This window comes from Caloenas nicobarica, chromosome 20 (genome assembly GCF_036013445.1).
Source record: "Caloenas nicobarica isolate bCalNic1 chromosome 20, bCalNic1.hap1, whole genome shotgun sequence".
NCBI classification, from domain to species: Eukaryota; Metazoa; Chordata; class Aves; order Columbiformes; family Columbidae; genus Caloenas; species Caloenas nicobarica.
In genome coordinates this window covers 8,160,002-8,175,526 of record NC_088264.1, presented here as the reverse complement: position 1 = coordinate 8,175,526, position 15,525 = coordinate 8,160,002, and the positions used below count along the sequence as shown (strand labels likewise).

The 15,525-nt window shown below is 40.3% G+C and overlaps 1 protein-coding gene across 2 annotated transcripts; it reads right to left on the bottom strand.

Annotated features, from left to right (window-relative positions):
* Nucleotides 1-10,484: 10,484 nt before the first annotated feature.
* On the bottom strand, nt 10,485-15,061 carry LOC135996715 (regulator of G-protein signaling 21-like). 2 transcript variants are annotated; one of them, XM_065648886.1, is made up of 3 exons: nt 14,962-15,061; nt 11,653-11,819; nt 10,485-10,688 (listed from the first exon to the last, which is right to left on the bottom strand). In XM_065648886.1, exons 1-3 carry the CDS (start codon nt 15,059-15,061, stop codon nt 10,485-10,487), a joined length of 471 nt encoding a protein of 156 aa, XP_065504958.1. The 2 variants fall into 2 exon arrangements, with proteins under 2 accessions (XP_065504958.1, XP_065504959.1); XM_065648887.1 differs by lacking the exon at nt 14,962-15,061 and adding an exon at nt 12,396-12,477.
* Nucleotides 15,062-15,525: the final 464 nt, after the last annotated feature.

The window sequence follows — 15,525 nt, the reverse complement described above, 5'->3', positions numbered from 1 at the left end:
CTGTGCTTGAGTGATTTGGGCCATTGGGGCGGAGTCCTCAAAACCAGTGGTTCTGCCAGCGTCTGGTGCTGTGTAATGGGATGGAAACCAGATAAGAAACCAGGTGCTATGCCTGGAAGATCTGTTCTTCATAAAGAGTGAGGTTAATGAATTACTAAACTTATTTCCCAAGGAGATGAAGCCTAGTTATGTTGTCTTCTGCCTGCCTGGCCACCTTGCACAGTAACTCTTTAAACTTTCAGACAATTCGACTGAACTTGAGGTGTGCGGGTATGGTCGTTCTGGCTTTATGAGGCTGGCGATGGGGCAGAGGAGGCTGGGTTGGAGCGCTGCCGACAAACGGCACGCGCTGCCTCCGAATCACGGGCTGTTTCTGCTGTTCCTTGCCTCGCCCGCGGTCTACGGGCAGTGGGGGCGCGAGGCACGGAACGGAAGGCTTGCGGGTGTAAGACGTCAGTCTGATCTGAGGGCGAGGTGGCAGGTGGTGGCAGGTGACAGCGGGACATGACTTCGTGACACTGAGTGTAGAAGACACAAGTTTCCACGGGGAAAAGAGGCTTCACTGGTCCCAGTGTTCTCACCATACCTTGGTGAAAAGATGCAGTTGCAAATGCCATAACTGGATTTTTAACTTCTCATTCTAAGAAGAAGTCTTTGAGCAGAAAAGGGGGTTGTGTACCAGACTTGGTCCGGCCGGGCAATTCAAGAGCGGCAAGGGGGAGAGAACGGCTGCTGACTCAGCCGTGCCTCGACAGGTCGGGCGTGTTGGTAGACGCTTTCCCTGCAAGTCACCGCCGTCTTTCTGGTTTTTGAGATGGCCCTGAAAACCTGCAGTTGTGGAAATATCACATCTATACATCTATATATAGATGAAGAGGCTCAAATGTGGGCCAGAGTGCCATCTCCATCTTCCTCCCACAAGCCAGACAAACCAGAAACATCACACAAGGTCACAAAGGCCACTCCAACACATTTAACCTTCTGTGGGCAGACAGGCAGGGGATCACATCACCAGGACCTCGAACCCCAAATACCGCGAGTCAAGAAAAAAGGCAAGAAGGAGGTGTGGGGGGAAGTGGGGACGAGGAAGGCTCTGCCTCAAAAAAAGTCACTAGCAACTTCACCACAGAAGAACTGAAACTACTGTTCTTACAGAAGAGCCCATTCCCGTCAGACAGACGCCCCTTAGTCACAAGATAAGCAGCGTCTGAAGTGGGAGACGCTTGAGGTATCTGCCCTGTGCTCTGCATGTGCCTCCCGATGTCCCAATTTAGCTTGTAAACCACTGGTTATTTCAAGAGAGAGAGGAAACGTGGCGATGAAGAAAAGAGATTCGTGTTGGATTTTGGGGGTTTGTGTCTGTCGGTGGTGTTTTTTTTTTTCTTTCCCTTCCCTTCAATCTTGTCCTGAGAAAATTTCCTGACAACCATTTTGAAACACAGATTTTTTTTCTTCTTTAAAAAATCTGGGGTTTCACTCGGGATTCTCCTATCAAAAAGCTTTTGTTGAAAAATCCTGGCCAGTTTTAATTACTTGACATACAGAAAAAGATTTGCAGGCTATTCGTTTGTATATTGATTGCAAGATCTGAAATTTTAAAGGATCTTGCATGCAAAGCTGTGGAGTGAGGTACAATTAAGCTGAGAGCAAAAAATGACCATTTTTACCAGTGTATCTGAGGGAAGCCGCCTCCAGCTGTGTGTCTCTGCCACCTTTCTGTGCTCCGTTTTGCAGGTGGTTTGTGGCAGTTCCAGCTTCCTTACCCAGTGCACCGGAGCACTATTCAGCCTGTATTGTAGCACAAAACAAACAAGCAACAAAAAAGCCCACCAAAACAAACAACCCAAACAAACAAACAAAAGAAGACAAAAGAAAACAGCAGGAGGAAGTATACGAGGGCTGTATCAGTGTGCAGACTTTCACTGGGCTCTCACAGTTTTCAATTCCAGTTCTGTGCATACAAACAAATACACACAACTCTGTGGTCGAGCCCTTGCCACTCATCCTGTAACTGCGGGAACACGAAGGAAATGGAGTTTTCAACTGGCTTCTTGCATAAATGCGCACGGATTTCTAAGGTGGTTTCAGAAGAAATCTATAGTTCTGTTGGGCTTCATTGCGTTGCTGTTCTCCTGAGGCAGTTATGCCCGTGTTTTCCCATGTCGTTTTCTCTTTTTCAGGCTTCTCCGCAGCGAGGCACTTCTGCTCGCCAGCTGTGAGCGGAGCACGTGTTTAAATACTTTCTGCACTGGCCTTTCTTCTTGAAGAGATGACATGTGATGTGACCTGTTACAAGTACACAGCATTAAACGATAAATGGGAGCTTAGCGTTTTAAGGGTAAAGAAGCCGTTTAAGAAACTTGCTTTTAATTAGCTTGATATATCTTCCCTTTCTGCTTCTTCTCTTGTTGTGAGTTACGACTTATTTAATATAACGTCAAGGCATGGGCTTATAGCTACCATAAATGATGGATATTTGCAAAGATTATTTGACAAGTTACAATCAACATTGCCTTATAGAGTATGCATGAGAAAGTTTGGAAAACAAATATCCCAGGTACATAAGTGCCTGCTTAATGGAAAAACGTTTTAGTATAGTAACAGGCTGTGACACTCACTGGTAACATGGTAGTGTGCACTTTTAAAGGGAAGCTTTTAAAAACGAAGATAATATTAAAAAGTACATATCTGATTATTCTGTCAAAAACTAGTATCCATCAGACTGCTTCAGGAGAAACTGTTTTAACTCCTCTAATCACCAGGTGGGCACTCTTCTGTGATCTTTTTTTAATCTGAGTCTGAGGTAGAGAGGTAACAGGCATTTGGGTGGAGAGATTGGAAAGTGTGGTGGGGAGATATCCAAAGAGAAGAGTGTTCTTGAGAGGGTCTAAGAGCCTTTGTTTGCATTTTCTATTGCTTTATATTTTAGCCTTATATTTTCTTTTCAGCTTGACCCACACATCTGCTCTTTTGGCATTTTCATCTTCCATTGCCAGCCTTAATCAATAGGTGTAATACATAATCCAAATGTTTTTCCCTTTGGGGTTCAGCTGGAAACTAGAAAGGGTGCTGGAGGAGAACGCGACCTCGCAGAACCCTAAGCCCCTTCTTCAAATCGATTGTTTTATGCCTAACTTCTGTGCCTGCGTTTAATCTTTTTTACACTAAACTGATGCTTGTAGTTCAGGAACAAAACAAGGGAGCACATATGAGTTCAACCTGGAACGTGGCACGCTGCTTCAAATCTGAAGCATTAATTTGAAGAAACCCAGAGCTTCCTTGTACACACAATAAACAACCTGTAAACTACCATTTTCCAACACGAGAAGTTCTCCTTCCTGCTCTGTGTTTTCAAATCAGTCAAAGCTGTAAGAAATAAATTTGTACCTAAACTTCAATACCCTGAAATGGACGTAAACCAAAGCACAAAGTCTAAACAGTCTTGTTTAAGAGCAGGAGCCTCATTTCCTGCGGTGATGTGGAAAGGAGGATGAAGATGGCTGTGGGACACGCAGACCAAAAGGTCCTTGAAACGCTACTGTTTGTTCTACTTGGGTGTTTCGAAAAGGCTTCTGAACCAGAAGAGTACACAGAGGCTACTTAGCTACTGGCCCAGCCAGGTCAGCTAAAAGAAATGCTTTTTCAGTCCGATGTCTCCAGTCCGTTTAGCAGTATCCGGATTTCTGTGGTTTTCTATCCAAAAGTTCACCTTTAGCAGCTCTGTTACGCGCCCGTTGTTTTCTGGAGTTTTCCGTGCCTTCCCCTGCTCCTAATGCCCCGAGAGCAGAAGCCGCCGTCCCTCCGCCTGGCCGGATCCCGCTCTTCGCAGGCCCGTGGGCTGGCGGGGGCTGCGGGCTGCTCGAGGGGCTGCTCGAGGGGCTGCTTGTGGGGCTGCTGCTCGTGGGGCTGCTCGAGGGGCTGCTCGTGGGGCTGCTCGTGGGGCTGCTCGAGGGGCTGCTGCTCGAGGGGCTGCTCGTGGGGCTGCTCGAGGGGCTGCTCGAGGGGCTGCTCGTGGGGCTGCTCGAGGGGCTGCTCGAGGGGCTGCGGGGGTCTGTCCAGACCCACCCGCTGCCCAAGAGGGTTCCGCAGGTGAGTGCTCACGTGTCGAGTAAATGTCTAGTAGTGTTGGAGCACTGATATGCAGCTTCCACTGAAGTACATCTGAATTTACGTCAAATATTCTATAACGCAGAGGCCCATAAATCCATAAAGTATTCTAGTAGCTGGGAGGGTGCAGATGGTTCTGAATGTAGCTCAAAAGTCCAATCAGAGCAAACGCTGGTTGTTCTGGTTTCATTTTTAAAACGCATTCAGTCTTAATGCCAAGAGAGCTATCCAAAAACCTGCCACAAGGTGGTACCACAGGATTTTGTAAGAATTTGAAATTACCGTATCAAACTAACTATTTTCTTAATATAGGTGTAATGTAAAAGAGATGTGGATACAAAACACGCTTTTATTTTAAGATAATGCCCCTTAGTACTGCAAGAGTACTCACCATAGGACTTTGAATTGCCCCTATAAATACCCCAGCAGTTGGGTCTGTCTGCCAGCACTGATTCAACAGGGCGCTGGGGTTTACGAAGTGCTTTCCTGCTGTAATTACTCAAGACAGATTGCTTAGGTGCTGAAAGTTAAGCAGATTAAATATTTTCTGAAGCTACTGCCTAAATAAGTGAATTAATCTTGATGTCTGTCTTGGTCTTTCACTTTTTTCCCCCATATGTTAGCCACTGTAACATTTTCCAGTTCTTTGATAAGGACAGTTGTGGCCGAATTGTATTAGAAAGACATAGAAATATAAAGACATTTCCCTGAAGATGCAAGCATACCTAGGCGCCAGGGGAACCTGGGCAGTTTTGCTTTATGGCAATGGAGCACCGGAGTTGTGCTCGGTGTCTGCTGTAGTGGTGGGATCACTGGCTGCCTGGAGTGAATTATGGGCAGAAAATAAATCTTTAGTGGTGAAGTCTATCTGCTGTGCGAGCGCGTATTTCTTCTCCGGTCCATCACCTATTTGTTATTCCAGTGAGTATCCCATCTCATGGGAGCTCTGTCCTCTCCCTCAGGGTAAACGAATAAAAATTCCTAATCAAGGCTCAATCCGTATTGTGTAGCTGTAACCCCATCACTTTGGTTCCTTGAATCCCCGTCTTCTGTGTGTTCGCTGCTTTAGCACACATGGTTCACATCCCCTTGGCTGAGACACTGTATTTGTGCTCATCTCTTTAATGTTTCTTCATAAACCAAACATCTGTTGCCCTCATTTCCTAGTCACTGAATTCCTGATGATTCACTAATATCCTTCAGGTAAATGATGTGCCTCCAGTTTCAAAATGCCAATGTATGAAAATTTTGGAGAGGAACAGTTCTCTGTCCTGTGAATACTAATACTATTTTGAAAAAGGAATGAGCCCTATGTAGTTCCAGACTGTAGCGTTCGAGGTGTGTATTGAATTGTAAGAGTGTGTTTGGACCTGCACATCCAGATCCATATGTAGTGCTCTCGGTCCTTGAAGCAAAGCTCAGGGGAGCGGGGCGTCCTTAATGCAAAGCCGTGTCCCTGGAATTCGACTTCTATACCCCCACTGTAGCCAAAGCCTATAGGGACATTGTATAAATGTTATGTTGGTTCAGATCTTTGAAAGGTGTTTTTGGTAAGAGTTAGTACATACCTCTGGATAAATGAGCTCTTATACCAAGGTGCACAATGTCCTTCAACACTATTACTATATATCACCTGTCCAGTGGGCTGCATTTCAGGCTGTCTTCCCTTAAATATCTTAGATTAACATTTATGAAGCTGGATGTCATGACCTTTTTTTATTGTCATTATTCTGCTGCCTCTGTGCAGTTTCTCTGCAATTACACTGTGCTACCTCCCTTCTTTAATGCCTGCAGATTTCATTTGCATATGAATTTCCTCGCTTTTATGTAATTGAAGAATGTAATGGAGATCTGTAGTGGGCTATAATTCCTTCTGTCATTTCTTTTTTTTCAAATGAACTGCCAACAAAAAAATCAATTCCTGGGTTAATTTTAAATACATAATTAACATAAAAATGAATAATAAAACCAATATTGAAATTTATTACAAAAATAAGATGTAAGATACAATTTTGTTAAAAAATAAATCCAGATAATTTAGCGGCATATACTGCAACGCTTCCGTAAGCACTTTGGTAAGCAACAACCCATAGGGATTGTCTGATGGACTTCAATTACCAATGCATAAAAACCTCTTCTCATGGGGGACAGTATAAAATGAACCAATTCGTATTTCCATCCATTCTAAAAGGAAATAACCTAACCAAACAAAAACCCCTCTTTGTTTACGAAATAAATTTTATCTCACTCCAACAGGCAAAATGATTGCATTTAGATCAAAATCCAGCCAATTTGTTCTGGAAATGAAATTCAAATAAATTTGGAACTATGCATGTTGTGTAGTGGCTGATGGTGCTTCAAGAAAAGTGTGATAGCACAGTACAAATGGAACATGGGGTTGAAGCAGGAGAATTCGCTTCACAGTGAGGAGCTTGGGTGAAAGACCAGGGAGACAGAAAGCAGAACTCAGAAAAACATTAGCCATACAAGCAGTAGTGTCCTAGTGTTAGTCCGTGGCATTTTATCTGGTATCTCCTAGTTCATGGAGTGTCGTTTCCCCGTGTGAAGGGCATTTCTGAGGTTTTCTGATGTCAGCCCATTCAGCCTGAATTTGCCTATGCATCCTCTCTATTGAATATAATGTTTTAAATAACAAACTAGTTCAACCTTTCAAAGAAGCTTCCCCTGTTAATGTGAAGAATGAGCTTTCCTGAGTTTGCAATATTTATACTTTTCAATCTTTATCTTTTGTTTGTTTAGAAGAAACCCCGCGCTCTGCTGCCACGCAGGTGGCTTTTATCCAAAGTACTAAATCGTATATCTTCGTGGTTTCTATTCTTCCTGCCCTCTTCTCTCTGCTAAAACACAATATATAGAAGACAGCATAGTACATTTGAAATTATTCAAGAAATGTAACTTATTTAAGGATTTTTCCCCTTTCTTTTTGGGTTTTTGAGCCTTTAAGTTAAAACCACTCTCTTAGAAAAAAAAAATTCCCTAAGGTTTCTGCTGCATACATGCTTTTGTTTGCCTTTCCCAGGACTGTTATGCATAGCAGGGAAACTATTCATAGGACTAAAAATAACCTACATGCAAACCTAAGTGGAAACAGATATGGATTGAGAGACAAATCCAGCTCTTCTCATATTATATGCAAACCACCAAACGTATGCAATATAGGAAAAAAAACCCAGAAGGTAATATCTCATTTAGGACAGAGAAATGATAATACGACAGCTATTGTATCCATTGTATCTTCCGTAAGATAGTTATTGAACTTGTAATATTCAGTATTAACAACACTGTAGTTTTCTTTTCCAGTCATAACCCAGAGCTTTAATTAGGATAAATAATTCTGGTAATGTGTTAGTGCTTGGGGTTCCAGAAGAATAGGTGATGTGCAAACTTATAAGGATAGTTGTGACCCGTCTCCACAAAATTTATATCCAGGTTTTTCAAACTTCAGTGGCTTTGACAATGAAGATATTACCCTGATATTAAATGCCTTTGCTCTGAAGCCTGAGCAATAGCTTCTGCCTTCCTGCAGTGTCTGCTGCCCCCCAGATATTAAAGGCCATAAATATGCTACGTTTTGGTGGAAGATGAAAGTAACTTCTCAGTTTCATAACTGCTGCCCAACAGGTTTGGGCCAAGCTCATGCTGGATGTCCTCGGTAAAACTTCTGGATTTTGGCAGAGTTCAGTCTAAATGTCGAGGATGCTGCTTCAGTGCCTGGCCTTTTCCTGTATGGAATTATCGGGGCTCGGGTGCCTGGCTGTGACCTTTTTGTGCTGCTGTAGAAGAATGAAGCGTGAGGTTTAGACCTAGAAAATAGAGAGAAATAACAAAAACTGGCTCCCATCTTTCACATCTGTGTGTTTTTTAAATACTTTCTGAAATAGATCTTTAGTAGTAAGCTATATTATACAAGTTTTCAGAAATTTGATTGTTAAACTCCAAAATATTTCAATACACTGTAGATTCTTTTCTTTAATTTCATATGATATAGCCAGATAGCTCTCTGAGGGTTTTAAAAATTAATTGTGAATGTGCCTTCAATTATTTTTGGGTATATATGAATCTATAGCGATCACTTATCTAAATCTTGTGAAGTTTCATTGCATATCTAAGCATCTGAAACAGATTAAAAATGTTGAAAGGCTTGATCAAGAACAAACATTTAACTTTATTAGTTAATTAAAACTGGCATACTTTTAATTAGCAGGTTATGGAAGGATTAGTACTGTTACTTCACACTTCAGTCTGTGATAACCCCTAAAAGTGCAATTACTGTACATTTCCCTTAAAGCGTTCTAAATTAATTGAAAATGTGTTAAAACCATTCATGGTGCTTTATTATGTAATTATTGAAATGAATGTCAACTGCTAAAATGTTAAGAATTATCTACTCTTTTGACAATAATGATGCTGTTGATCATAGAGAATCAGCCAGCCATCATATGGGCATGATGCTCCCTACTATCGTTTTGCTATAGTTAGCAGAATAATAATATGCATTATTTTAATCAAGCTTGACTGTTTTATATAAATTTTTAACTTCTCCTTATGCTGTGTTTTGAGCCAAGAGTTGTAGATCACTGGCAGCCACCTCTCTTATGACTTTCCAGCTCTCTTTGTGATGGGGTGAAGTCAGAAGTGTGCAAGTTCTAAAGGAGCACAGAGAGTTGCGAGATTTCACAATCACACATCTATTTTCAAGCTACTTTTTTATCCTGAGGTCCCAAACAATTGATAGAGCAGAACTTCTTGATTTTCTACTTGCCCTACTGAGAAAGGTGACATGATCCCACTTCTTCCTACACGTGGGAATTTTTCTCTTCTGAAAATGAGAATTGGATTTTTAAGAAAGGAAAATGACTTGCTGCATTTTTGAGTTATGTAATTTCAGCAATCCTGATTGCTTAGTTGACTGTGACTTCAGCCAGCAGAAATCCCCTGGTGCAGAAAGGACACCGCGGCTGCGCTGCAGGAGGAAGTTGCCATTTTCCACTGAAATATCGTTGCAAAATGAATGGCAGCTGTGGGGCTGCAGAACAAACCCACATCCTCCTTGTAGCTCAATCCCAGCCAACGTGTTCATTTCTCTGTTAACCATTAGTCCTGGGGAAGAGAGAAAAGAAAAAGAAATGCAGATGTCAAGAAGAAAAACTAGGCGATAGAATAGATGACGAGTATCAAAGAATAGATATTTTACACCCTGCCTACCTACGTATAAGCTGTGGCAGGACATTTACCTAAGTACGTAACTGAAGGAAGGGTATTTGGGCTTTCTATTATTTTTTCTCTTCCATGGTGAAGATTCTTCCTGCTCCATATGGTTTAAAATCTTTTCTTCAGTAGCATGCCACCGTTCCCTCCTTTGCCTAAATACATGCAATAAATCCTCTAACAGCAATGCATAAGTGTGCGCATTTGGAGACACCTGCAGATTGCACTAGAGTCCTATCATATCTTGCTTGTTTGAAAAGTGACACCATGACTGAAACCTGATTTACATGCTTGCTTGCCTAAAACTGTTTCTCTGATGCCTACTTTTCTGCATATCTGTATTTAACTGAAAAATATTAGTAATTATTGACATTACTTCTTCATGAGCACATGGGGACAGTATCACTGATACATTTGGAAAAGCAAGGAAAATGAATTATTAATTGAAAGTGTATAAAGGAAGATTTACTAATTTTTTTTCCAAAATGCCTACACAATTAATAAATGATACTTTTCAATAAAATTTTAAATGAAATAAACACAAAGAAAATTGAAGAGAATCATATTGAAGAGAGCTGTATTATGAAAAATTACTTTGCTCTGAATGCCAGGAATATTTGTTAGAAAGCAGCTGCCTATTTATTAAATATTATCATAGTGTGTTATCTACTGTATTTCTGCTTCTCCTGTTTTGAATTGGTATAAAACATGCTTAAAAGAGAATTTTAATTTTTATTACAAATAGGATGATGAATTAATGGCTAAATGTATTCAAGTTCTCTGAAAGAAATTTGGTTTTGAGGCCATACCTCTAAAGAAAAACCAACAGCAAACCAGAAAACCGCAACATTCTGCTTACAAATGTGAAAACAGTTTGACAAATAAAGCGTGCACTGGGAAAATTATCAATGTCCAACTACTTTGCTATAAAGGTAGCTCAAATGTCTTAGCATGTTCCACCCTGTTTTTACATATTTATCCACCAACTTTATTAGAAAGTATCAAGTGCATATTGTACATAAAAACAAGCTGGCAAAGGTAATTCTTCGATCTGGTTTGTGCAATCACTTTAATATTACTTGTACTGAATTTTGCAACAGGAGACATTCACAAATTAATAATCCCTCAGGTCTTTGACATGTGTTTTCCTACAAAAATGGGAGCCATCTCTTCTGTTTTCCGTTCTGTTGCTTCTTTACTAGTTCCTTGTACTCTTCTGACCTCAAAAACCTGGGAAAAGAGTCCTTTGCCATCAGACTATAGATTAACCTCTGAGCATCATCAAAGCAGCTGAGAGTGGGCTCAGACATATTCTGGGCGATGTGGTTCTTGGTGTGGAAGTCAATATTAATCTGTAAGAAGAAAGGAGGCATAAAATTAATGTCCGATTGTTCGGAAAGCTGAGGTCTGCTCGTGTACAGGACGCAATCAGCATTTGAATTTCTTTCCGAGTACCCTGGCGGATGCAAATAAGAATGAAAGTTATCCCATCATTTTCTAGCATACTGAATTTTATTTTTTTAGCTCTTAAAAAGATGGCATCACTGAAAAAAAAAAAAAAGGGAAAAACTTGCTTACTTGCTTCTGATTGTTTCATCTTTTTGCCAAAGCAAATCCCATGAAGTACCAATTACCAAAGAGTAAATTAGAGATGAAGATACTCAGCATTGTTTTAGGTTTTGGCCCTATCTATTTTGTAAGGATTTTTTTGTTTTAATAAAATGGATTTCAGTCATATGTAAGACATGGGGACATTCAAAGTACTCTCACTGTCAAAGGCAAAACCATCAGCGTAAAAGTAAATTAATTGGCAATTTGTTTATTCACAGTAAGCATTTTAAAAATATTTATAAAATTGAATGCTGTGATGGAATTTTTTGCAAGTTTGCATTTTGATATTCATGACAAAAATACCTGTATAAAAGAACAAATACAGCCATTAACATTCCAATATACTGTTACCTAAAATATGGAGGAAATGGTGCTTATTGCATTATAAAAATGCTTAAGGTAAACAAATGATACTGAAGATCTATTTTTTTAGAAATTTCAGAAGGTGAGATAAACCCATGACCTGTATGAAGAATGTATTTAAAGTATTGTATTTAAAGTATTGTATTTAACCATGAGATGTCTTTGTTTCCCTCACAGAGTTCCACGCGGTGTTTTCCACCTGGTAAATAATTGACACGAAAATGGAAGCACAGACACACTGAATTGCATTTTTTGTCATTTCAGGAAATTTGGATCTGGATTTTCCCGTTGATTCCCATTCTCAGTGAGTACCCGAAGTACACGCAAAAAGCCCCTGTTCACCTCCTTCGGAGCATCAGCTTGTATAAAGTCAGAATAAATCTTTTGGGCTTTTAAGGCGATCTTAGTGGCGGATCTGGTTTTCTTGAAGTCCTCGCAGGCCAGCCAGAACTCCACGTTCTCCTCGCTGAACTCTGACTTCAAAAACGTCCTAAAAGCTGCCACGCCATCTGGGGAAAAATGCGTGAGACCATGGGTGGAGGAAAACTGAAAAACCAATGCAGACTACGTGTATGTGTATGTATATATGCAGAATACACAGTATAATTAATTATTAAGACTTAAGTGGAGAGAAGGACTCCTGGTTACTACTTTGTTCAACTTTTGTTCACTTTTAAGAGAAAAAAAAAAAAAGAAACAAAGAAAGGCTTGTTTGGAAGAATTTATTTTAAAATGAATCCATATCTCAAGCTGTTAGAAAAGACAACTGACAGCAACCGAATCTAGTTGTGTCAGTGAAATTAATACTGTGCAGAGACGCTGCAGGGTGCAGGTCACAGAGTTCCAGCCGGAAAATGGTGCAAGGAAATTTTTAACAGTTCCATGCGGTTTGGGGCTTAACGCCAGCAGGAACGGGATCTGTTAGAGGAGTGACTTTGGGTGGTTTAGAAATAATCACGACACACGTATTTCTCCGCAGCAGGAACGCGGGGCTGGACCGCAAAGCGCCGTGACGACCCGCCAGCAGCGCTCGCGAGCCGGCTCGGCGTGCGCTGTGCGAAAACGCGCCGTTGTGTAATTCTTACCTTTATTCGCTAGTACTTTATCCACGGACATGGACCAGGCCATTGCTTCCCCGGCATCTGACCTGTGGAAACAACATCTGTCCTTGACGATAACGTGGTGACCGCTGGCCTGTGCACTCTGTAGTAGCTACTCTAGTATTTGGCTGCTTGAGGAGCAGGTGAGTAACTCACGCTACCCCATGCACCAAATAACAGAAAGTCAACAGAAAGTGTGGCACTTTTTTTTTTTTTTGGCACGTAGAGATCAACATAGACTCATAAAGTACAGCGTTATCTGACATTGGCAACTTGATTATTCACCCAGGAGACAGCAGCAGAGCTTGCAATTCATTGAGCTATAACAGAAGCGTAGGAGGGATATTAATGTCCTAGAGTGTCTCCTGAATTTCTTCTCGAGAATAAGGAGCATAATTCTTCCACAAACCTCAGTTTAGTGGTGTGTAACTGAAATTTTATTGAAATAGGTTGTTTTTTTCAGAAAATTTTGGGAAAAAAAATCAAATCTTACCAATGTCCTCGTCCAAAATTTTTGAGCTAGAAATTACAAATGTTAATCAGTTCTTCCTGTAAACTCTATAGACAGGTAGTAATAGACGAAGGATTTTGTTGAGCTGATACTCTATTATGTACCCAGAACTGACTCAGTACAAGATTTTATCTTATGTTAAATCTTAGTAAAATTAATGCGTATTACTTTTTTAAACATAAAAGGGTAGATGGAATGAAGAATGTTTTAGTAGCACTTTGCGTTTCTGAAAGATCTCAAAAATAAAACAGTTTAAAGTGCAAGGCCGGAGCAGAGTAATTGATTTTTTTTTTTTTCTTTTTTTTCCTCCCCATTTTGGATACAGATTTTTTTAAAAGGAGACAAAGAGGTATGTAAACTCTAGAATACCTGGAGAGGTAAGCAATGATTAAGTAGATTTTTATCTCATATTGTTTTTGTTGAAACTGCTTCATTTTGTACAAATAGTAGAGACATATTAACCACACAATGCAGGGAATGGTTCCCTTTAATAATAGGAAACTAGAAATGATGAACCAAGATAAATCTTTCAGTCCTACATAATACTAAAAAAATATTCCTGGCAGCAAAATATGAATCCGTTCTGCAATTTCTTACCTTTGCATCCACTTGCTTCTGAAAGTCGTAACAGGAGAGAAATATGAATTATCATCCCAATTGTCTGCAGTGCTTCTTATTTCCCTTTATCAGTTATTTTTCTCCTATTTCTACAGCATGCACATGGCAGACTGTGTAACATTGTGCCAGACACGACCAAAGGCTTTCCACGCATTGCCGCCAGTTAAACTTCAGCGTCTTAAAGGTGGCGAGAAAGCCTCCAGCACCTGCACTTCCATTAAATACTTTGCGACTGATTCAGTCCCAGGCTTGAGCCTTTGGAAAAGAGGATAAACATAGTACAAAATCCAAATAATATTTGTTTGGAGAGTTTCTGGCCAGGCAGAATGTAAACAGCTAGAATTTGAATTTTCTAACACTGAGACTGTCTCTTTGTTTCTTTCTTTTGAAATAGCACTTTTTTTTTTTTTTCCCAGTGTTCTGGTTTCTGATTTCTGGTCTTACCCTTCTTAGGTAGCAAACAGCAGGTTCTTTCAAGCTGTACACGCCATTTACACGACTTGGTATTTTTAGGAATTTCTCACTGAGAAGTACAAATATCACAAGTACACTAATCGAAGTTATGCAGTCACCTCTTCCCATAAAAAGTAGCTGGTGGTGTTGTCATATACTTCCTCTGCTTGGAACTTAATAACTTCTGGAAAGAAACTCTAATATTTTACTGACAATTCATAAGGAGAAACAGTGATCTTAGTATTTAAACAAAAGCATCAGCTGCTTGTGCAAATCTATTAGCTGTTCATAATAAACAGTATCAAGCAAACAAAAGGAAATATTAACATGTACTAGAGGTGGGCTGGCAATTGCACATTGAATTATTTACAAACTTTTTGGGAATCTGGATCCAGCTGGCACTGCTGACGTCTGCAGTTCAGTTCACTAATAACCCAGACTGGGCTTTTGCAGTGGCTCAGGCCCTTATCTGCTCAGCTAATTTCAGTGTATTTTAAAAACTTTACCTGTGAAGCCTCTGGATTAACATATCCGTAAGTCTGCTGACTGTGCTATGGACTTTTTTTCTGAGTCCCCTGCATTTGATAGGCCATAGGAGAGCTAGAACTGTAGGAAAGGGAATGTGGGTCTATCGTTTCAATGTTTCCTTCTTTGCCAATATTACTTGCTGAGGACTACTGATTTATTAAATATTTAAATCTCCTGAATTTTAGGCTTACTGCTTGACTTTTTACTGATACTCATCTTTTATTGTTTAGCTACCTTTGGGCATTAGTTTCACTGAGTTATCTTTCTTTTTGAAAAGCTATTGGCTGTTTAGGGGAATAAGGCATGCCATTTTTTGTTTCTCTGACCCACATCTCGACTAGATACTAACCTCAATAGATAGTATAAACCAATTCTTTATGTACTAGCCCAAGAAATCACTTCCATTTATATATGTTCCTAAAAGCGTTACCTTCTACTCACCCGAGCGCAATGTTGAGAAATGGTCACACTCTCCAATAGCTGTTTTGCTGTGCTGGTGTTTCCTCTCGATCGAGTTCAATATGTTATTGCCCTTCAGCATTTGGCCTTTGTGAAATCCATCCCATACCTGGGTTTGCTTAAATAGTATTGTTTTGTATAGTGTGACCTCAGCAGAAAAAAAGCTGATGTTCTGCTGGTCCAAGCAATTCAAGCAAACGAGACTCGCCTGAATTTCTTATGTTGGGAGAAGCCAAGATAATCTGCTGGCATCCTAGTAACATGGAAACGCCTGTCGTATGGGATGCAAATACATTTTAATCACAGCCTTATGTAAATGCGTACCTTCCAATAGCATTACACAGCATGGTCAACTCGCAAAAATATTTTTTTTTCCATAGAAGTAGCTCTGTGTGTCTTCAGTATGCCACAGAGCTGGTTTGCATAAGAAAATGAGCTGTTATTTTCCACCCAAGCAAAGTATGCCCTTCAGGTAAAATGTTTTGATTTCGAGAACAAGTTGTCAAAATGTTTTACAGCATTCTGGGCTCCTTGTATACAGGATTT